Source organism: Cyprinus carpio, chromosome B12, assembly GCF_018340385.1.
Source record: "Cyprinus carpio isolate SPL01 chromosome B12, ASM1834038v1, whole genome shotgun sequence".
NCBI lineage: Eukaryota > Metazoa > Chordata > Actinopteri > Cypriniformes > Cyprinidae > Cyprinus > Cyprinus carpio.
Genome location: NC_056608.1, coordinates 21,402,065 through 21,426,585, shown reverse-complemented (window position 1 = coordinate 21,426,585; position 24,521 = coordinate 21,402,065). Strand labels below are relative to the sequence as shown.

At 34.4% G+C, this 24,521-nt stretch overlaps 1 protein-coding gene across 1 annotated transcript in view; it reads right to left on the bottom strand.

Moving 5' to 3' along the window:
• LOC109107675 (cadherin-12-like) overlaps nucleotides 1–24,521 on the bottom strand; it is a 78,597-nt gene that overhangs the window by 18,074 nt on the left and 36,002 nt on the right. The window contains 1 exon segment of the mRNA XM_042735942.1: nucleotides 6,220–6,473. Within this exon segment, the coding sequence (XP_042591876.1) occupies nucleotides 6,220–6,473 (254 nt within the window).

The window sequence follows — 24,521 nt, the reverse complement described above, 5'->3', positions numbered from 1 at the left end:
GCAATATTTGGCCGAGGTACAACTTTTTGAAAATCTGATATCTGAGGGTGCAAAAAAATAAAATAAAAATTATAAAAAAAAAAAAAAAAAAACAAAAAATATAGAAAAAAACACCTTAAAAATACCAAAAAAAAATCTCTTCAAAACACATTACTAATCAAAAATTAAGTTTTTATATATTAATGATAGGAAATTTACAAAATATCTTCATGGAACATGATCTTTACGTAATATCCCAATGATTTTTGGCATAAAAAAATCAATAATTTTGACCCATATAATGTATTGCTGGCTATTGCTACAAATGTGCTACTTATGACTGGTTTTGTGGTCCAGGGTCACTTTTTTTTTTGCCTGTGTTGTTGGTGGATTACCCACACCTGATTATAATCGTCTCTGTTTGTTTGCAACCTTACGCTAATTAGTGCTGCTCCTGGTAGATGGAATTTGTCATTATGGAAAGGATCTTATTCTGTGTTCTTTAATTTGCACATTGTCAGTAAATCAACTGGAGAACTTTACACTCCCATCAGCACTTTTTTGGTATTGCAGTCTAAAACTAATTTGCCCTGTTTAATCCTCACATTTACTCTCTCATTTTTAACAGACAAAGCCAAAGGCATAAGGATACAGTCACAAACCTGATTGGACTTTTATTACATATGTTTTGCAAACGTAGCAACAAAAACAATTCTGAGCTGGATTAAATGCACTGGTTGTTTTTGTATACATACGGTAAAATTTTTACCTGCTGATAACTTAAGCTTAAATGAGTCAAAACAGTGGCAGGAATTCATTACACACACAAATGAAGATCTGTTTTGTGTTCGTTTAGATGTGTTTGATCTGTTTTGCATTCATATTTATCAGCCAAACACACCAGACCCTTATTAAAAAGACTAGTTTATCTCTAAGTTTGTACTGCAATTACACTAAAAGTGAACTTATAGGTATACTGATAGTTTACTAATTACATAATTTGTACACTTTGAAGTATAGTCTCAGTAAACTACTAGTTTAGTAGTTTTATACTGCAAGTATACTCATAAACGAACTTTACATCATACTTTAAGTATACTACTATGTCCCTATTTAGGTTTTAATTTGAATATACAAAACATCCAAAGAAAGAACAGTGTATCTGCTTGTAAACAAAAACATTTTATTCTAGCTTCATGCATTCTTTTTTTAAACACTTTAATGTGGGTAAGTTTCATAAAAAATAAAGAAATAACAATTTGGACAAAAAAAAAAACTGAAATAAGACTATGAATTTGATTCAGGGATCAGCATGATAATCAAAACGTAGATGGAGTCTATCAACACCCCAAAGCTTGACTGTAATTATTACCACTTCATCGGTCGACATTTTATTCCATAAAGTTACAGTTTTGATGCTGTTTCATGTCAGATGATCGTGTTAGTATCTGTTGTTTCTTTTTCTTCTTCACTTGTGTTTTTTTGGAAATTCTGTACAGAAGATGTGTACTAGCGCCCTCTACCGTATAACAATGAAAACACGGATTCTAGGAGCACAAGTATAGCTCAAATATATTTAGACTCTTTGTAAGTATAAGTCAAGTATACTTAAATGTCATTTATTTCAAGCCCATTTCTGAGAAGTACATAAAAAGTAAACTAAAAGCATACTTTCCTATTTTTTAGTTTAAAAGAAGTATACTAATAGTACACTTGAATAAACTTATTTTTTTGTAAGGGGAGTTCATTTCAAGTTCATTGTTTGACGGCCACCAAGTTTCATATTGCAGCATTCACACTTATTTTAATGAACCACAATAAAGCAGCAGAGTTTGTTTTAATCAAACCAAACCTGCCAAGTGCAACCTTTTTTAGGGTCACATCTTGTGACATCACATCCTGTTTTGGGTTTGTTTAGATTTTTCTAGTCCGTGTTGCATTCATTTTCAGTTGAGCTGTGCCAGAGTTCATTTCAAGTTCACTGTTTGACATGTGCCAAGGTTCATATGGCAGTGTTCACGCTTATTCAAATGAACCACAATAACAGTGCAATTGCACAAGTGTTCATTATAATCAAACCAATATCACGTGTAAACACGCCCTTACATTTGAGGGGCATTTTCACTTTAACTAGGTTAGGTACTACTAGATTAGTACCATAGATGAACATAATGATACTCAAGAGTATGTATTACTTTTTTTCTTCTAATTTTTCATCCTCACAGTTTTACACACCCTCATTATGTTTGATTTAGTCATGCGGCAAGCTGAAATGGAAATATTGTGCACTCTAGTGAATTGTGATGTGTGGGGTCCAGTTTTGAACAGCTGTGAACATCGGTGTAATGGCCTAGCAACCTTGTTAACGGACCCTGTAACCATTCTCAGGTGGTATTTTACATGTGTCTCTTTGAGACTTTGCAAACCAGTATGCATGAATATGAATAACATTGAAAAAGTTGGGTTTTCATTGACCTTGTGCATGTTCTTACTTGATGCTTTGGACTCATTCTCTCACTAACACTTTTGCAAACCTGTTCTGAACTCTGGACGCATTAATGCAGGCTGATATTTTCAACGCTGCTTATTTATTTATTTGTGGCTTGACCTAGAATTGAGCAAAGAGAAATTAAGTGGGAGGTGAGATGCCACGGTGTTTATATTTTCCACATTTCAGCGGCTGCCTTGTTAAATTCACTCAAAAGGTGGTCAACAAAAAACATCTGAGGATTTTGTGCATTTGCATTGGATTCTCAACAAAAGCCTTTGATGTTGTGATCCACAAACGTTAGGAGGCCCGATTCTCCATAATAATCATCATAAATCCCATACAGAGACTGCAGCTGTGGGAATGTAATGCATATAAAACCGACTCATCTGGAATGTGTGTTAATATAGCACTTCTCAAAGCATGAAACATTTGGGAAAAGAACATATCTCTAAAATGTTCTGCCATTGTCATCATAAGCTGCTTTTGAAAGCCAAATATTTAATATGAAGATCAAACAAGATTGGAAAGCAGCGCATGCAACTTTTTTTTTTAATATTTAAAAATGTTCATTATTGAATCTTCATGTTCTTTTTAATGTTCCATCAGGCCAATTTTGTTTACATTTTATGTTTTTTTTTTTTTTTTTTTTTTTTTTCTCTGACAGCCACATAAGTTTAAGTTGATTTCCAATTAGCTAATGGTTAACCTAATTTATCTGAGCAAAGCATTTTATATGTGTATATAATTTTATTTCAATTTTTTAAACAGCCAATGCTACTGCTACATGAAAAAAGCTTCAAACAGAATTTCAATATGCTGCTTCATTAATCTTTACAAGACTACGAGATTACAAAACAAACAGACTGATGAGCAAATTATTCATTGTAGAAAGTAGTTAGAGACCGGCTCGACAGACCCTTGGCTGTGCAGAGAGATGAAGCAGAACATCAAATGTGTCCTATTTTTACAACTAACATGACTCTCTGTTCTGTTCCTGTAGGATGATGTGAGAGTCAGTTAAATAAATGAATTTTACCTCTTATTAACTATTAGTGTATTGAATAGGACATTCGCTTTAATCATGGGTCAGTATATTCAAATGTTAATTAACACATGAAAAATTTATAAGTATTTGGAAAAAGAAACTGAAGAGTTGAGGGTCGATTCGGCTGAAATTGCAGTTTTGCTGGGCCCAAGATCCTAATGTGCAATAAGATAAATATCCCAGAGGAAAAGCTGAGTATGTTAAAAAAACTAAATTCATAAATACAGGAACATCCAAGGACAAATGGATCTAAAATCAACATGAAATGCTGTTCAAAACCCATTTTGCTTTAATAATATGATTCATTTACAAGTGCAATTCTGAAAGAAAAAAATACGTTGCTAGACGTTTTTAAAAGATAAACATTTTATTTTCTTTTAAAAACACAGATGAATTATGCAAACATTTAGAACGATAAGAGGGTGAATTTCAATTTCACGTTGACCTTAATCTGGTCTGTCATCATGGTTCTATTCTGGTCTTCTCTGATCACTCCAGGAACTATACAGCATTTCTAATGCAAATGCCTCCTTAGGGTGAACCTCTTATGTTGTATTTCCTCATGTCTCAGTTACTTTGGTTAAAAGCTTCTTCTAAATGAAGAAATGCACATGTAATTTGCTGTAGAGCAACTCTACGTTTCTCATATCAGTACATTTTGCTCACTGTGGGGCTCTGAACTCTTCTTTGGTTGGTTTACCTCAAGAAAGGCTTCAGTGAACTTCTGTGCATGTGAACAAAACAGCTTCGGACAAATGTACTTTTTCATAAGTCTGTCCATTTCTGATCTCTCTGCAGCTCTTTTCTTGACCCCTGAAGCTTGGAGAAAACTTAAAAAGCTTTGGTGGAAGTTGCAGAAACCTTCAATACCAAAAAGCACTTTAACTATTTTGTTCTACTCCATGGGCCGCAACGTGGACATGCGGGGTCTATAGACGAATTTTTAAAAGCTTTGTTCCCTTCGCACGGAAGCCCATTGTTTTCCGATGAGAAAGTGCACATCCCCTTTGAGCAATGTTACAATGTTTCTAAATAATTAATCAGGGAAGGCCAAAACAAAGGGAAAACAAAGCCCTTTCAGTTACACAAACCTTTCCTTTGTCCATTTTGCTTTCTTACAGTATATTGAATGAAATATTCATAGAGAAACAAACTAACTGGGATGTTAGGTAGTTTTTGGACCCCGCAGTGGTGCATCAACGGTTTATCTTCTTGTAAAACTTTAAAAGCAATCTTAAGAAGTGCAATTCTAAAACATAATGGATTATAAAACAAGGTAAATCTTTCAGCATGCTGCTGTTTTTAGTAAACACAAATACTGTGTAATTTGGCACACAATCAGTTGTTCCATGGAAAAAAAAAATAAAGGGATAGTTCACCCAAAAATGAACATTTTGGTATTAAAGGGATACAAGAGATGCAGACAAGAGTTTCAGCAATCCATCCTAAAGACAATCCATAAGACATACAATACTATAAATATTAAAACATAAAAAATTCATGACAATATGCTTCTACACACACCCTCTGCGCCCGCCTAAAATACATAAAGTAACCATGCATAGCGAAGAGTGTCATCTCCTGCTTTTAACATTTATTAGTTCTATAGCTGCAGGTACAAAAGTATTCCTATATCGTCTAGATCTCCACCGAGGAGCCAGAACTGACATCCAGAGGGGAGAAGCTGAAACTCAGCATGTAAACGGTGGGAACTATCTCTAATAATAAAACTTGCCTTACGTTGTAAATGATGTAAATTTTGTCATTAATCACTTACCCCCATGTCGTTCCAAACCCGTAAAAGCTTTGTTCGTCTTCAGAGCGCAATTTAAAATATTTTGGATAAAAACAGGGAGGCTTGAGACTGTCCCATACACTGCCAAATAAATAACACTGTCAAGGTCCAGGAAAGTATGAAAAGCATCGTCAGAATAATCCATCTGCCATCAGTGATTCAACCGTAACATTATGAAGCACCGAGAATACTTTTTGTACACGAAAAAAAAAAAAAAAAACGACTTTATTCAACAATTCCTCTCCTCTGTGTCTCTCTAAATCAGCGTAGTGCCATATGGCATACACTCTTCTGTGTCAGCCGCACTGCGTCGATGCGGTGTTTGCGTTCAAACCTCAGAATTTCCAAAATGGCACTACACTGATTTGGAGTAAACAACGTATGCAACATATTAATGCGAATACATTGTTTACGTTCAGATCAAAGCCTAAACAGCGTGAACAATGTAAACAACATATCCGCTTAGGTAGCTGCTGACACAGAACAGAACATTGTTTACGTATGTGATCCTCTCCAAAATGGTACCAGGGTGAGCACAAAACTATTCTCGTAGCTTCGTAAAATTACAGTTGAACCCCTGATGTCACGTGGATCATTTGAATGATATCCTTACTACGTTTCTGGACCTTGATCGTGTTCAAGGTCAGAGAGCTCTCGGAAATTCATCAAAAATATCTCAATTTGTGCTCCGAAGATAAACGAAGGTCTTACAGGTTTGGAACGACATGAGTTATTAATGCCAGAATTTAATTTTTTTCGGGTGAACTATCCCTTTAAGTCTGGAACATCTTCTAAAGATGATGCTCAAAGGCACAATAGTGATGGCTCGCTTTTTGCAAGGACTGAACTAACAACTCTCCGGTAACCAGACCATAGTCTTATTTGTTTATGTGTGCTATATTTGAATACCTGACTGGACTGTTTCCTGCGTCGAGATCCTGTGCTGTCACAGCTCCTATGATGGTGCCCTGTGGCGTGTCCTCATAAACATCCATCGCGTAGGAGGGTTTGCTGAAGACCGGAGGCTCATCCACATCAAGGACGTTTATCTTCACTGTCGCTGTGTCTTTGAACGGGCCAAAATTGTGGAACCGGGGATCCAGGTGTGCATTGGAGGCCTCCACTTTAAATGTGTATGCTTTTTTGGTCTCATAGTCCAATGGCTGGGGAAAGAGAAACGGAAAGAAAATGCATCAGATTTGTTCAGGTAAAGTTTGATAAGGCCTCTTGAATTAGACAACACTGAGAGGTCACCGTTTGGCTGGTTATTCTATATATATTCTATATGCATTTCTGTATTTGTTTTATTTTATACATTTATTATTCTTGACTTTATGCAGTCTCCAGTGTCACATGATCCTTCATAAATCAATCTAATATGTCGACTTTGTGCTCAAGAAATTATTATAAGTGCTGAAAACAGTTGTGGTGTTTAATATTTTTGTGGAAAATTGTTTTATTTCAATATTCTTTGATGAATAGAAATTTACAAAATAACTTTTTTTTTCACAATAGAAAACTTTTGTCATATTATCAATGTCTTTACTGTTACTTTTGATTGATTTAATGCATCCTTGATTATTAATAAATTATGCAGTAAATATGAACATATTTCAGTTAGCCCCTGCAGGTGGATGTTGTAACTACAGTATCAGGTTCAAAAAAGATGCTAACAGACAGCGTTCTCCATATCGGCCACTCATTGAGGTCGTACATTAAAGCTTAATTTGTTTATTTGTGTTTTATCTTTTGCATAAATTCCTCTCTTTGATCATTTCGAATGCGGGGCCTTTCTCAGATCTCGAGTGTGTCACAATTGCTTTCAGGCATGTCAAAGAAACAACACACACTCCAGAAAAAGGTTCTCTCACGCTCCCATGCACATTTTCTTCTGATTTTGCTCCCCTTCCTGTTGATTCGAGGCCCCTATTCTGCTGAAATATATCTTTAAATTCTCACTTTGGTTCTTCTAAATCAAAGCTTGTCTGCCGTCAGTATGACAGCCGTAAAGTGTGCGTATGTGGATGATTGTGGTCTTGCACCACTAAATCAAAGTAGCCCATCTAGAGATGAAAATCATGCAGTGCTATTGTACAAACTCTCTCTGTCAATCTGTCTCTCTGAGAGATGGCGAAAGGGCAAAGGAGACAAAGATCATATATCTGACCTGTATACGGTTTCCATCATGAGCAATTTACTTCTGCATCATCTTCAAATGAAAACAAACACCATAGGGAGAAATGAATGACACCCGCAGATCCATAAATACACAGCATACGCACTCTATATGGAAGTAACATGTATTTTGCACCAAAGCAAACAGCTGTTTAGCTGAGAAAAGAAAATACGTCAACTTTGGGTGATTGGCAACTCGGGATCATTTGGGATTTGGTGGTGTCAGATGGCCCTTGCTGAAGTTTCCACGTCGACTAAATCAAATGGTGCTAATTAGACTCCCAATTAGGTGAAAGTGAACCTCCAAAACCTGCAGTTGCTAATTAGCTAAAGTTCTTGTTGACATGAAAATAGACTCATTGGTATTACTGAAGTCTTAACTACATAATACAGGGAAAATAAGCTCACAGTTGCCCACAAGTAATTAGGAACCAAGTCATTTTACATAAAAGATATTTATCTAATTATTCAAAGTAGCCTATGGCCTTCTGTGTCCCACAGAGACAACACTGTTTGGCCTTTAGAGGGCAAGAGATGCATTGATATTAAGGTTGCAAGCAACAGAGAAATGACAGAAAGGCAGTTTGCAGGGAAAATAGCTTGCTTTTCAGAAAATAAAAAAGGACACGTGGAGGACTTTGGTCTTCTTTAATATGCATAACGCTAGTAAAATTGTATTTCCATCTGGATGGCATTACGCCACGTCCCTCGTTTCAATCAGAACGCATATTCTTTGTATAGCTTCTAATTTGAAACAAAAGCTATAAATTGCTCTCTGACTGCCATTTCATGTGGTTATTTTCCATCTTGGTTCCCTCAAAGGGATCTTTAGTGATGCTCATATTGAATTATGGCTGGATCTTCACAGTCGCATTGCCTGAGAAAGGCCCGCACCGCCTTGTGATTTACTTTCCCTCCATGACAATATTTTCATTTATACTCCCCCAGAGTGAGTTTTCAAGGTCATTTAAGCTTGTGAACTATTTGGCCACATAACATCGTTGCTTCTGTTTAAATTAATACTTAAAAACATGCAAAAATAGAGAGATATAGATACTAAACAGCATCTGCCACACCTCTGAACTATGTTGACTTCATAAAAATGGGATATTTGCTACAGTCAGACAAATGTCAAACTATCTTCTTTGCTCAGAATATGATATATTCCAACATAATATAAGAATATAACATCTGATAGACTTACAGATGGGAAGAAAAAAGAAATATAAAAACAGCCTTGAACCTCAAGCGAACAGGCCAGCAGTCCATCAAAACGACAAATAATGAGAAAAAGATGAATGTGTTACTCATCTTTCCTTTTTTCGCGTGGAATGAATATAACTGTAACTGGATAAAAGTTAATACAAATATAAATATATATTTTTAATGTTTTTGAAATAACCACTTATTCTCACAAGGGCTGCATTTATTTGATAAAATACAGTAAAAGCATACATTTTGTGAAACAATTTTTATTTTTATTTTTATTTTATTTAAAAGATTGCTGTCTTTTTTAATAGATTTTTAACAAGTAATTTTAACTTGTGATGCAACGCTGAATTTCAGCATCATTATTCCAGGCTTCTCTGTTAAATATGCCAAATCAATTGCTGCTAAAGAAGCATTACTTATTATTATCAATGCTGAATTTTGCTGCTTAATAAATGTGGAAATTGTGATACACTGCCAATCATTTTTTTTTTTATATACAATTATTATTATTATTTTTTAAATCATTCAATTGATCAAAAGTACAAAAAAGACATTTATAATGTTACAGAAATTTATTATTTTTTATGCTGTTCTTTTAAGCATTCTATTTGTCAAATAATGCATCACCATTATTTGATCACCAAAAGTAATTGATAATAATTGAGCACCAACTCAGAATATTCTAATGATTTTTGAGGTATCATGTGACACTGAAGACTGGAATAATGATGCTGAAATTCAGCTTAAAAAATTACATGTTAAATATATATATATATATATATATATATATATATATATATATATATATATATATATATATATATATATATATACAGAAACCAGTTCTTTTAAATGTAGTAATATTTCACATTTTTACATTTGAACTGCATTTTTTTTTTATCAAATACTATAAATGAAACCTTGGTAAGTATTTTTTTTTTTATGTTATCTAAGCATGAGAATAATGAGAAAGAAGTGCTCCATTATGCACATTTCCAAATAAACACCTGCTCTCACAACCATGTAGATCAGATTCCCATTTGAGTTTTCACGACAGGCCCGAGATGTGAGGTGAAAAGGGTGAACCAGACATGGCGTCTCTCCCGCCGCACGTGTCCAGTATTGATGGTGGACGGTGGACATGAACGGTGATTAAATGTCAGAGGAAGCTGCAGGATTATTGGAGGTGAGAAGGTTTAGCTTAGAAGAATGTCAAGAGCATCATTGCCCTTTTAGTGTGTGTGAGTGGCCACATCACCCCAGCAGCCTCGGTTAATGACTTTATGCCGAGACAGGGGAAAAGAGAGAGAAAGAGACAAAAGACGCAGGAAGGATAATGACAGTGACTCAAAACTAATGAAAGGCTCTTCAAGTGTGTCACTAGTTGTGATGAAACCGAGTCACAATACGAAGACTATAGTTTACGACAGCTTTTTCTCGTAAAGGTCCTGAATGCTTTATATTGTGCCACCAGCACTAAACCCTTGACCATGAGAAATAGAGCCGTTGCTTTAATTGCATAGACATATTTGTATAACCACTTACTGATTACACTTGAGTAATAAGACAAAACTAGCTTCTGAAATGAGAAAGAATATATTCATCAAGAAAATGTTCAGAGACTTTTACCTGTGTTAGGGTATAGTATCCTGGATTATTACATTTTTCTTACAAAATGTGCATTTTTCCTGTCACTCAATATGGGTCAGATTGAAAAATAACATCAGATATTCATTATAAAATCGAAATATCTGGCAGTGAATGAATTAATTGGGACTACAAGGTGGTTTCAAACTAATTTCCAGCTCCATCTGACTTGTTGTCCCAATCAGACAGAAAATCATGTGTTCTTGACAAAATAACCGTATTTTGTTTTCACATCAAACATCCGATAACTATTATCTATCAACAAAACAGATGAATTACACACATCAACATTATTTAACTTAATGGTTGATGTCACCTCTAGTGAGTATTTTCATTACAAAGCATTGATCTTCAATTATAGGTCACAGTAGCAGGACAATAACTCAAGGGACACACAGAAAACCTTATCTATCAGTGTTGAAACGACACACACACACACACACACACACACACACACACACACACACACACACACACACACACACACACACACACACACACACACACACACACAGGCTACTGAGAGAATGCAATTCTAAACATTTGATTGTATGGGGGTTGAGGGTTCACTGATTTAACATTTACTTTTCATTGCACTTCAGATGTTAAACTTGTTCCTCACAAGCATATTATGTAAAATGATTACTAATTGGACTTTAATTCCCACAGGAGTGTTTAATACTATTAATTGTATATAAATATATATAGTACTACAGTTTCTATAAAAAATATTAGGCAACACCACTGTTAATTGATAATACATAGATAATAATAAGAAAAGTTTATCGAAAAAGTTTATCGAGCAACAAATCAGTATATATATATATATATATATATATATATATATATATATATATATATATATATATATATATATATATAAAATTGACACTTTCATTAACTATTAACACAATGCAACAAAGTACCAAAATGTAAATTACAGGTAAAATACCTGTACAAAAATCAATATGGAAAATTCCTGTTATGTGTGTGTGTGTGTGTGTGTGTGTGTGTGTACCTACTTAACCATATTTTGGGGATTTACTTGAACCTGACAAAATCTTCAAAAACCTCCCTTTGGGGACATCCTCAGTTGTAAATCTGGTTTAAAAATAAAGTAATAAAGCAATAAAGTAATTAAAGTAAATTGTAAAAATCCAGAAAGGTTTCTATAAGGGGTGGGTTTAGGTGTAGGGTGATATAATATACATTTTGTACAGTATAAAAACCTTTACACCTATGGAATGTCCCCATTTAGGTAAGTAAACATTTCTGTGTGTGTGTGTGTGTGTGTGTGTGTGTGTGTGTGTGTGTGTGTGTGTGTGTGTGTGTGTGTGTGTGTGTGCGTGGTGTTGGTTCCAATTCCAATTCCAACAAAAGACTAAACTGAGTGTATTGTATGTGCATCTGTATGCATTTGTAACAATAGGTCTGAGGTCTGAGAATCTGAAAGCTTTGGAGAACATTAATCAACACGTAGATCAAAGGCCTCAGGAAAGGTGTTAGTAGTTCAGGCAGTACGTGTATATGTGTACGTGAAGGAAATGCTCATTTCCGCATCTGCGTGTGCTGACACTTGAACGTTACCAGAACAAAAGACACTTTAAATTCAGTACTTCATGCTAGTGAACTCTTTGATATGGTAATTGGCTCCCTCCTTGCACTGGTGTGAGTGCCAGCAGAGAAATCCAGACGATCGCAGCCCAAGCCGTCAATGCCAGTCATGGGAATTTAACAATTGCGCACCTGATCCTAAAACAAGCACCATCCATTGTGTGGGTGCAGATGCTCGGAGCCGTTCAATGCAATGTTAATATGTCTACCATTAGCATTCTCCTCATGGTTATTTCCAAAAGGGGTTTAAAATGTAGCATCAACGTCCTCTGGTGAATTTCCACTGCGACTCACAGTGTAGATGTGAGAGCACTTTGATGTAAAGTTAATTTTTATTTCCATTAGCGTTCGGGATCTGTGCTTATTCATGGTAACCAATAGAAACTCCAGCAGACATTTTGCCCACACAGCCAAATACTGCATTATTCTATTCTTACTTAAGAAGATCTTTGTGAAATCAATAGCTATTATTAAAGTCAGGCCTTTAATCCTCAGGGCTTCTCTGCACGATATCAATACACCCTCCTATTAGTATGCAAAACTTGCTCAAAGCTTTTTGTAGTGTAATGCAGTTTGCCTTCATCTAAATAAGATTACAATGTGAAGCACCCGGAAAAAGTGCACTTCTTGTTGTTGTTACAGTGCGCCTGTTAGCCTTGGCCTGTGAAATAGCTCAGAGTTTTCATGAAAGGCTGTTTTTTTTGTGCTCGAGCCCGTCAGAAGCTCGCTCACTCACTCGCTCGTGCACTTTCCTCTTTAGGAAACTGAAATAGGATGATGCATTTTTAATAAGAGCTGGGTTTGTTTGTGTTGGGAACAGTATTGCACTAACACAACTTTTCTAATCCTCTTTTCAAGACTGGGATTAAACGCGACACACCGAATCGTAGACCGAGAATTCACTTCCTGCAGATGTCCTACAAGTGGCGGTACAGATTACTGTAGCTCAGAACAGAAATATTGTGAAATATTATTGCAATTTAAAATAGCTATTTTCTATTTTAATATATTTAAAAATGTCATTTATTCTGATGACAACTTTGAATTTTCGGCAGTGAAATGGACCATAAGATATGATATTTTGTATGCCTCTATTTAAAAACATCTGAAAAAAATTCTGGCCCACTTATATTTGCACATTTTGGATACTAATTATAAAAAAACACACTTTCAGCACCAGAGGAAACAACAGCAGTAAATCTCAATGCACTGCAAATGAAACTATAGCACCCAATTATATATACTATTTTGTTAGAATAGGCTTGTAAATTATTGGCAATGCAAGCCATGGCCAAGATGCCTTTCCGAAGTACCTGTCTACATCTCTTGCTGATATATTGGGCTGATAAGAGCTCATTTAATCAGCATTAATTAATGCATTGCAGGATCATCTTACAGATTATTGGGTTGCATTAGCAAAAATGCACAGTGGATAATTTGTATTGACAGAAAGACATAGCTCCCCAAAAAAGTTAACTCAAACAGTGAATGACTTTAGAGAGTGCTGGAAACTTCAGCTGTGCAGTTCTAAAATTATACCACTATGAATCTTTTGCTGACTTAATTTGCTTTACATTCTGAATTACTCATGCAGCACCAAAATGTGTGCCAGAGAGGTACAATGGTTAAAGGAATATTTTGGGATATTTTAAACGTAATGTCTATGTATAGTTTTTGCTGCAACAACACTGTGACTGTGTTTGCGTGAAACTGCATGTCAAGGCTTATTCTCGGGAGAACTCTGCATAAAAGAGGGTTGTCCGATAACAACTCTGCTTTGTATTGCTGATTGACTGATTTTGACATTCGGAGTCATGGGAGAATATCTATAATACAAAACTTAACAGAATTATTCATAAAGAGTGAAGACTATGCAACCAGTAACAACACTCTTGATTACCAAAGATTTGATCCGTTGTGTAAAACATTACCATAATGCATTAACATTAACAAAAATGCACCCAGAATAGAAATATAACTTTTCAAGTGGTGAATTACTGTAAAACATTTCCCATGCATAATTTAGACAAAAAGGTTGTAATGCCTAGATATAACATTCATTCCTTGATATTCCAGTAAGTCTCTTAGCTGGAAGTACAAAGATTGCAGGATGGAAGATAAAACCATTTGGAGAACATCAGCATGGTGATCTTAAGTGGTTTTGCTTCAGGAGCCAGACTGTACATTGGGCATGAATTGGTGACCCAACACAGCAATGTAAATACTTTAATAATACCTGTTAAATTAATAATTTGTTGTCTACTGTGTTACAGATGAAAGTTTGATTCAGCACATGGTTATCAATATCCAAACTGATTGCACAACATTGAGACAACAAATTAAATATTGATAATCCAAACTATGCATCATCTTATGGTTGTATTATATTATTTACAATAACATTAGTATGTACTGTATGGAAACCCATTTTTACCACATCAGGGAAACAATATCATTTGGTTAATTGGTAAATCGTAATTATTACACAATTGACTTATGTTACAATTGACATTTTATCTCATAATTTTAACTTTGTATCTCATAATCATAATGTTCATAATGTTAACTCTTTAACCTAATAAATAATTAATTAGTATGTCATAATGTTAACTTTTAATCTCATATGTCTACAGTAAGTATCTCATAAATTCAACTTTTTTGTATTTCATAATTACTCATTTGTTTGTCATACTTTTGACTTTTTTATCACATAATCACTTAGCATGTCACAATGATTACTTTTAATCTTGGACATACTGATTTAGTAAATCATGTTTACGTTCTATCTCATTATGACTTAGTATCTCATAATTTTAAAATCTTACCTCATGACTTAGTATATCATAATTTTGACTTTTATCTTATAATGATGACTTTTTATGTCATAACATTTACTTTTATCTCATAATTATGACTTAGCATGTCACAATGTTTACTTTACTTAGTATGTCATAATTTTGACTATCATCTTATAATTATAACTCATCACGACACAATATATAATTATTACATTACACCTATGCCACACAATTATGACTTAGCATGTCATAATGTTTACTTTTTATCTTACAGTTATGCCTTAGAATGTCACTGTCTACTTTTTATACTTCTTATGTCATAATTTTGACTCTTTATCTCATAATTATGACTTGTACTTTGTACTTTCATTATGTATGACTTACTACAGTAACTGATAATTATGATTTACCAAAGCATGATGGCTTTTCTTATGTGGAAAGGTTCTTAAAGGTCCACAATTTCATCAGAACAGGCCTGCGGCCCATTTTCTGTACATGATCCACTAATTGGGAACCTTACGGGGAACTGCCCTTAAAGTGACTGAATACGGTAACATGATGTGTTTCACCGAATCGGTAGCAGAATCTCTTATCCTAGCACACAACCACACAACCAAACTCATAAACTGAATCTCACAACACTGTCCCACAAGTATTAGCCAATACATCAATCTTGACATTGTTTTGATAGTGAAGGTAAACCCAGCAGCGTGTGCTCCGCATTGAACAGAACTGGTTGGAAATAGACGGTAAGGCATATCCAAACCACAGCAGGGTTTGAGGACACATACAGCCCTTTATTTGGAACCGGCAAAGCGTGCAGAGCCCTCTACTGCTAAAATGAGTTTTCTGTGTCAATAATTCATTTTTCAGCTGAGATGTTTGATGTCTTTGTTTACATGGGGTTATTTCACCATACTAAAGAGGTAAAATGATCTTTTGGGTTTCTGAAAGACATAAACACAAAACTAGGGCACAAAAAATGTATATTGCACCGTTTTGATGTATATATCCACAGGCACACATAGTATTATAACAAACCTTTGTTTTTTAGATTTATGACATTTGGAGGTATGAAATATTCCCTCTAATAAACTCAGTTCAAAGCACTGACACAAACAAACCGCTAACATCCCATCTCCCTCAGACTGCTGCTCTCAGCGAAAGTTTTTTATATCCCTTTTTCTTTCCACATGGTGTGCATGCTGACATCCTTGCACACACACATACACAGATACACATCTGTGAAGTCTTTGATATGCATTATCGGATATTATCAAGCACACATCATCAGATGTCTGCCACTGCACTTGCCTGTCATGTCATAACATCTCACATTCACACATGCATGCCTGAAGGTAAGCAAGCTGTTTCTGTTTCCAAATATGATTTTATTCATCTCAGCTATAGGGATACTAGCATACTATTTCTGCAGAATATAGTATGTATACTGTGCATTAAATGCTTTTTTTATGTGAATGACATACTTGTCATATTATGCATGGGACACTATGTACCATAATTTAATGTGCATGACTTGACATTTCATTTCTATTGTAAGAAATGAACAGGAAGTAATACTAGCCATGATTTTCAACATAAGACTGCCAACTTATAAGACATTTAACAAAATATTAAATAAAAAATGCAAAATGTCTGCAGAATACAGTATGTATATGATGCACTGTATACAATTTTTTCACATGCATGACATACTTTTCATATGCATGGAATACTATATACCATAATACAATGTGCTTGACTTTGATAATCCATTTTCAACTAGAAAAATGAACAGGAAGTGACATGAGCCATCATTTTTAACACAATACTGCCAAATGTTAAGACATTCAACAAAAATATTGCATTAAAAATGCTAAATAATTGCAAGATGATAATTAAATGTCACTCACTTATTAATCCAAGAAAGTCTATTATACCTGGTGAATGTTAAATGCCAAGATTCCTGTTCATCTCAATGGCAGTTCCTTGGCTAAAGCTTGCATTCCCATTTATTGTTCACACTCTCTGATCACACTGTATTACAACTTCTTGAACACAGTGAAAAACATCAATTTCACACTTTTAAGAGCACTTCTTTGCTCATATTTACTACACTGTTTGGATGGAGAAACATTTTACTAAAGCTTACTAAAGCTACCCTGAATGTGACAATGTCATGTGACAAACATATTGAGGTCACGTAACAAAAACGTTGCATACTACTGTTTGAAATCTTTATTGTTGCATAATGCCTTCTGTTTCACACACTATTTTAAATATATAACTAGTAATAGTAGCAGTATTCAGTGACACATAAGCTTGTATTCCTTTCTGAACTTTGCCTTTTTTATTTATATTACCAGTATATTAACCAGGAGTCACCTATAGGTGGCACTGCCTACTCCTGTATGATACCTGCAGTATATGTTCCTGTTCCCAAACAAAACACATGGAGAGAAAAAAAGAAAAAAAAAATGTGCTAAAGTGAAATAAAAATGGATAAACAAAGCCATCCAATGTGGTTTTCGCACCCAAGACTTTCCTTTTTCCCAAATGTTCTCAAATCAGGTGAACATGCTATTATTATTATTATTATTGTTATTTTATCATGGAAGTTGTGAATCATTAAAATCCCAGTGACTGTGGCAGTTTGAACACTTTCAGCTGATTTATAGATCAAACAGCACATTAATGACATACTTAATGGGGGATGAGAGACTCAGAGAGAGTAGGACACTGCAGGAATGAGTCATTAGCCTGAGGTCTATAAGCCTGTGCCTGATTTTTGTGGCAACTGAAGAGGCTAAATTTGTTAAAGTTGTTATGTCCATCTGCCTCACACATTTCTTTTAATGTTTTGTTGGCCTCTCTGCAGCGTAGATTATATTTAATATTTTTTGTCACTGTTTCTTTGTTTAAGTGAGCTATGTGATAATTAGAAGGCTTGTTGTTCTGTGCTGTGTTGCCAACTCTGAGGGAGTTGGAGACGGTGAGATCCTGTGGGATAAGACTTCTCTCACAACTTAAAAGAATAATTGCCTTTGTTTACTAATGGGAGAAACGAACATCATTTGTTTTTGATGACTAATCATGAGCTGACCCGATTACAGGGAATTTGGGGCTGTTGTTTCTTCACACTGTCGCACGGAATGCTGACTCGAGTGAAATATAAGGCTCCCAGCGCTATTATACTGCAACCTGACATTGTTTGTTATATATGTATGTGTATGTGTGCATACTGTATATACAGCTCACCAGTCAGTTTAAAAAAACAAAACAAAAAAAAAAACAACAACAAAAAACAAACCTTCTGATCACAAGGCTGCATTTATTTGATCAAAAATACAGTAATATTCTGAAATATTCTTATATTTTAAAATAACAGTTTTCTGGTTTTATATATTTTAAGTTACTTTTTATTTTTGTAATGGCAAAGCTGAATTTTCAGTTTCATTACTGCAGTCTTCAGTGTCACATGATCCTTCAGAAATTCTTCTAATATGCTGATTTGCTGCTCAACAAACAATGGTATCAATGTTGTTGTGCCGCTTAATATTTTTGTGAAAACTGATTTCATAAAATCTAAACCCATATTAAATAATAGAAAATACATAAAACACACATATATCATTATCATTTAAATAATATATATATATATATATATATATATATATATATATATATATATATATATATATATATATATATATATATCACTTGTATATCATTGCTCTTTTGTTGATTTTGATTGCTTCCATTGTCCTCATTTGTAAGTAGATTTAGATGAAAGTCTTCTAAATTACTAAATGTATATATATATATATATATATATATATATATATATATATATATATATATATATATATATATATATATATATATATACACACACATTATATAATCTTTTTAAATGTAATTATTTACATTTATTTATTTAAAATTAATAGGGGAAAAAAAAAAAAAAAAAAAATTTCAGAATATGATCATCTTTTTAAATGTAATTATTTACATTTATTTATTTAAAATTAATAGGGAAAAAAAAAAAACATTAACCCACAGTATAAGTTGATTAATAGAAGATTCTCATTGTGTAAAAAAATTTCAACCCAAATTGTGACCGCTAGCTCTGTTTCTGCTAAGTGTGAAATGTGTGAGGTCTGTTGCATAAAAGCAGCTCCTCTATATTTAGTGTTTCAGTTACTGCTTTCACAAAACACTAATTTTCAATTACTGACAGACACACAAATATGCTGCAATTCACAAAGCATTTTAATCTGACAAGAGCATGCTTTGAGTAGAACTGAAGATAAGGGAATACGTGACTCGCTGGGTGTGTGTCTGTGTACAACTGTATATGTGTGTGTATGCTCATTATTGTGTTGCTGAGTGTTTACTTGAGGAATTGTAAATAGGGATGTTTTGCACGATTGTGGCAGGGATTGGCAGGGCCTATTTTTTTCTTTAATCGCTACTTTAGCTGAGAGGTTGTCTAAACATTTTCGTGAGCTCCTGTGCCACCCATGTTCACGTTGACAGTAGAGCAGGTAATCACTCAGAATCCTTAAGCCTTGATGATCCTCTCTACACACAGACACACACATACATCGGCATTCAGCCAAAGCCCTGCTATAGTCTTCAACTTCATTTCTTTGCTTTTTACAACCATGCTAGCATTTCTATCTAAATTGAAGTACATAGCTTACTGCATCTGCATTGTGTATACCGTAGACTGCTAAAGATGGGCTATATTGAATATTGACTATACAGTTGTGACGCCCCAGACTGATTTATTTACATTTCTGTGCCATTAGACAAGTTTGCAGTCCCTCCTTGAGAATGTTAAGACAGAGATGCTTCAAAAGCTTTGAATTTCAGCAACGTTTCTTGTGGAAGTCTCATATTTTCTTATATATATATTTACTTTGATTATTTCAGATGGCATTTTATTTATTTATTTCTTTCTTTGTTTTTTTATACAGTGCCCTCCATAAGTATTGGAGCAGTAAATACAAAATTGCTTTCTCTGCTGTGGAGTCAAGACATTTGCAAATATGATTAAAAGATGAATATGTGACAAAACTACAGAATGTCACATTTTATTATTAGTTCTTTCGACGCAAACATGTTTTACCAAATATAAAGGAAAGCACTTTTAGAGTTCATCCCACTATTTGATGTGAGCATAAGTATTGGAACAGTTGAATTTAAGGCAGGTGTAAAAGATTAAAAGCTAATATTTAGTTGCAGATCCCTTGCATGCAATCAGAGCAGTGAGTCTGCAACCCATAGAGATCACCAGACTCTTGGTCTTATGCTTTGAAATGCTTTTCTCCAGCCTTTAATGCAGCCAAATCCAACTGTTGCTTGTTTTTGGGGAGTTTCTGTCTTTCGTCTCCTCTTCAGCTGGTGAAATTAATGTTCAATCAGATTTAAAATCTGGAGATTGATTTGGGCAATCTAAGACTTTACATTTCTTTGCCCTGATAAAGCCCTTGACTGAACTGCCAGGGTGTTTTTGGTCATTGTCCTGATCAAATATGAAGTGCTTTCTAATGAGTTTGGTTGCATTTTCTTGAATTTTGGTAGCCAAGATGATTTTGTACCCTTCCAAATTCATTATGCTACTGCCATCATACATTAAGTCATCATTAAAATGAAGAGGTCCTGTTCTAGAGACTGCCATGCATGCCCATGCCATGACACCACCTCCACCAAGCTTTACAGATGAGGTTGTATGCTTAGGATCATTTGCCGCTCCCCTTTTTTTTTCCACACTTTTGCTTTCCAATCACTTAGATAAAGGTTAATCTTTGTCTCATCGGTCCATCAACTCAGTTCCACAACTCTACTGGCTCACATTTGTGAAGAATCTTGCCTTTCTATTTTTGGTGCTGATCAGAGGTTTGCATCTTGCTGTGTAGCTTCTGTAATTCTGTGTCAAATTCTCCTGCGGACTGTAGATTAACAGAGCATCACCTCAGCTTTCTGGAGGTTGTTGGTGATTTTATAGACATGTATTTTAGGGTTCATTTTCACAGCTTTTATGATTTGTCTGTCATCAACTACTGTTGATGTCTCCGAGTTTCCAAACTCTTGATTTCTCAATGCCCTTTGTTTTTCCTATAGTTCTAATTGACTTCCTTCTTTTAGCATCCAAATTGCTTGCTTTTCTTTCAGAGTCAGCTTCTTCGTATTCATCCTGGTTTGTGTGTGTTATCATCGAATGCAAGACTTAGAATGCAGAAGCAATGGATATAACTGATAAGACACATTCACTGCTTTTAATATCTTAAGAATTAATGCAACAGGACACAGCTGAACACTTAGAAGGACCTGTGAGGCAACTGTTCCAATACTTAAGCTAAAATAAAACATAAATATGAAACTCTAAATATCCTGTAAAACATATCTGGTAAAAAAACATCCAATAATAAACAAACAAAAAAAAAAAAAAATAAATAAATATATATATAATAATATTTATTTTTTTTGGGGGGGGGGGGGGGGGGGCAGCAATGGCAGTTTGGTCAACATTGTGAGAAATAAACCCTTTCTGAAGCAAAAGTTAATTTTACAAATTTTGAAGTATTGTGAAATAATACAAATAATATTTTTACATAAATATAATATTGTATATCCATAAAAAAATATTTGCCACAATATAATTTTCAGATAGTTTTTTTTTTTTTTTTAATGGAATAATTTTACTACATTTTACTATTTCTCTTAAAAATCATTATTTGCTAAATTATAATTATGAAACCCCCAGAAACCTCTTCACCTTTTGTAAGTTGTGGCTTGTATGGAACATGTTTCAATTCTCTCACTGTGGAGAAAGAGACAGTGTCTCCACACTGGCAGGATTGCTGCCTGGACCTCCTATTGAGGAGAATGCATCATTCTGTCTCAGTGTTGGCATGACACACACTCAAACTGAGGGGTAAACAGAGACAATACATGCCCACAATAAATCTCTTGCTCTCTCTCAGTTGTTCTGGCATGCAGGATGAAAGATGGAGAGAAAATAACCACACTAATTTTTCTAACATTGTCCACACCTATAATTGGTGTCTTGAACCCCCAAGAACACAGACAATGCAGTGGAACCTGTTACTGGACTGTCAGGCAAGTGTAGGGAACAGAATTATAATTTCATCTCTGTTAACCTAGGTGGTGGGGGGGTGGAAAGGTTGTGCACTGGAAAAGAAAAGGAGAAGAACAAAAAGCATGCTGATATATTATAGATTTAGCCTTTAGTGCTGTAAGACTGCTGCTCAATAATCTATATTTCTATGGTAACTGAGATGCAGATGTTTTGATGTGGAAACGGTTGCATATTATATATATATGCATTATAATGACATTTTCCCTTGCCAATTTTATTGTTGCACAGTATATGACATATTATATATATTTATTGTTGCACAGTATATGACATATTAATACATATAAATTATAATAAAATTTTACCTTGCAAACTTTATTCTTATTAATCATATAAAATATTATACAAATTATTTCATTTCAGTCTTTATCCTGATTGATCAAGTGTACAAAGTTGCATTTGTCTTTATATCAGTGGCTATAGCGTATTATGTGTGTAACTGCAGGAGATGTTCACAGGCAAACTCAATATAGACCTGACACTAATATTCTGGCTGTTTTGATGGCATGACTTGATGCTTGCCTATTGTTTTATGACATACTTTCTTAGCTCTGCCTCCATATCCCCTGTGATTCTTTATACAGCATGTTGACAAAGAGAATTTCAAATCACAACGAAAGCATTTATAGCTTCAGCGATTTAATAAGAGAAGTGGTTGGGACTTTGAATGTGCATGTGTCAGGTTTTATGGGAACTCTTGGAAATGGTGCAATGCTCTTATTCCTGGAGGTAACCTCTAGTCATCTGACACGCAGCTATAATGAAATCATGATGCTGTTTTATATTGCAGTGTTTTTTTGTTGTGTACATACAATTATTAGATTTCTTTATGCATTGTTGCATCCAAACTGATGGGTCAACAAGTGATTTTAACAGAGCCTGACGGTACATCCGCTTGAAATAACATTATGATTTCAGTCGAGCTCCAAAAGCAAGGCAAAAGCAAAATATACTTTTTGTTTGTTTGTTTCTTTTTAATACTTTATTCTACAAGGACACATGAATTTACTTTAAAGTAAAAGTAAAGACATTTATACTGTTGCAAAAGATTTATATTTCAAATACATGTTATTTTGATCTTTATATTCATTAAAAAAAAAAAAAAAAATCCTGAAAAACTTATCAACAAAAATATTAAGCAGCAAAACTGTTTTCAACATTGATAAACCAATATTAATATATAATAGCCAATAATAACTGAGTACCAAATCAGCATATGAGAATGATTTCTAATCAAGGGCTGGTTTTGCATCACAGGAATACATTACATTGAAAATCTATAAAACAAACAAACAATATATATATATATATATTCAGAGAATATATCAAATATATGTCTTGGTGAGCATACTTTTAAAAATCTAGGCTAAACTGTTGGCTTTTTGTACACGGCTTCAAAAGCATGCAGGTAGAACCTTGCACTTACTCCAACACCATAAAGAAATCCTTTATTCCACAGAAAAATAACTTAAATGATTAAATCCTGAAAATAAACACTGCTGTCGCTCCTAAAACATGGCAGTGCTTGTGTGACAGATGACATCTAGGATGTATTGTGGAGACGTGGGGATTCCTGGCTGTGTTATTGTCATGCTTGCTGTGTACGTTTAGAGGGAAACATATGGACACAGTTAGCGCTCCCTACCCTCATATATCTCCACTAACACTTCCAGAGATCAGCGCAGTGCGGTTTCGGTAATATTACACCAGCACACTGTCCCGTACAGGGAAACACTGCAGTTGTTTTTATTGACATTGCTGTTCTCATTCAGTAAGCGAAGACACGGCTGAGATGATATAAAGAGATGTGTGCCGTGTTAATAAGTCCTGTCACGCTGCCAGTATTTAAGTACTGGGCTCAATTTAAATCTAAGAAAGTCACCTTGCACGTTCTCCAGAAGAGCTGAATATTCTAGTTTACCTTTGGGGGAGTTCTTAATGTCAGACACAATTACCCCAAAGTGTGCTTAACTGGGATGTTTGAGTGATGTTTTGATAATGTGGTTGCGGCTGGATGAATGATGGGATCTCTGTCATTTTCCTTGTACGGTTGAGTCATGACAGTGTTGAAGGTCTGTGGCAGCGTGGATAGACTCTGGCCTAGAGGGAGGCTGATTTACATGCATGCTAACTTAAACACAATGTCTTTTCTCAGATTTTTGCATTTAAAATAGTTTCTGTTCTGTATGGTTGAAAACTTGTGAAAACTGGCTTTTTGCATAATTTGACTGGAAGTTTCACAAGAGATAATTACCTTGATTTTTCATTGTTTTCTTCACACATGACTTAAACTACTGATTAAACTGAATTAATAAATGCACAAATTATAATATTACTCTTTTTGTTTTGATGATCACATTTTTAAATGGAATAATCAGTGGATTTAAGTACTAAGTAATATTAATTAACTACATGTACTTACTATATGGTTAGGGTTCGGATTAGGGTTACTTGCATGCAATTATGCATAATTGATTGTTACTATAATAGTACAGGAAGTTCATTTAACATGTGTAATAAAGACACCTAAAAATAAATAGTTACCCATTTAATTTCTCATGTTTTTTTGTATTTAAAAGACGAGCTTGTGTGTTTTT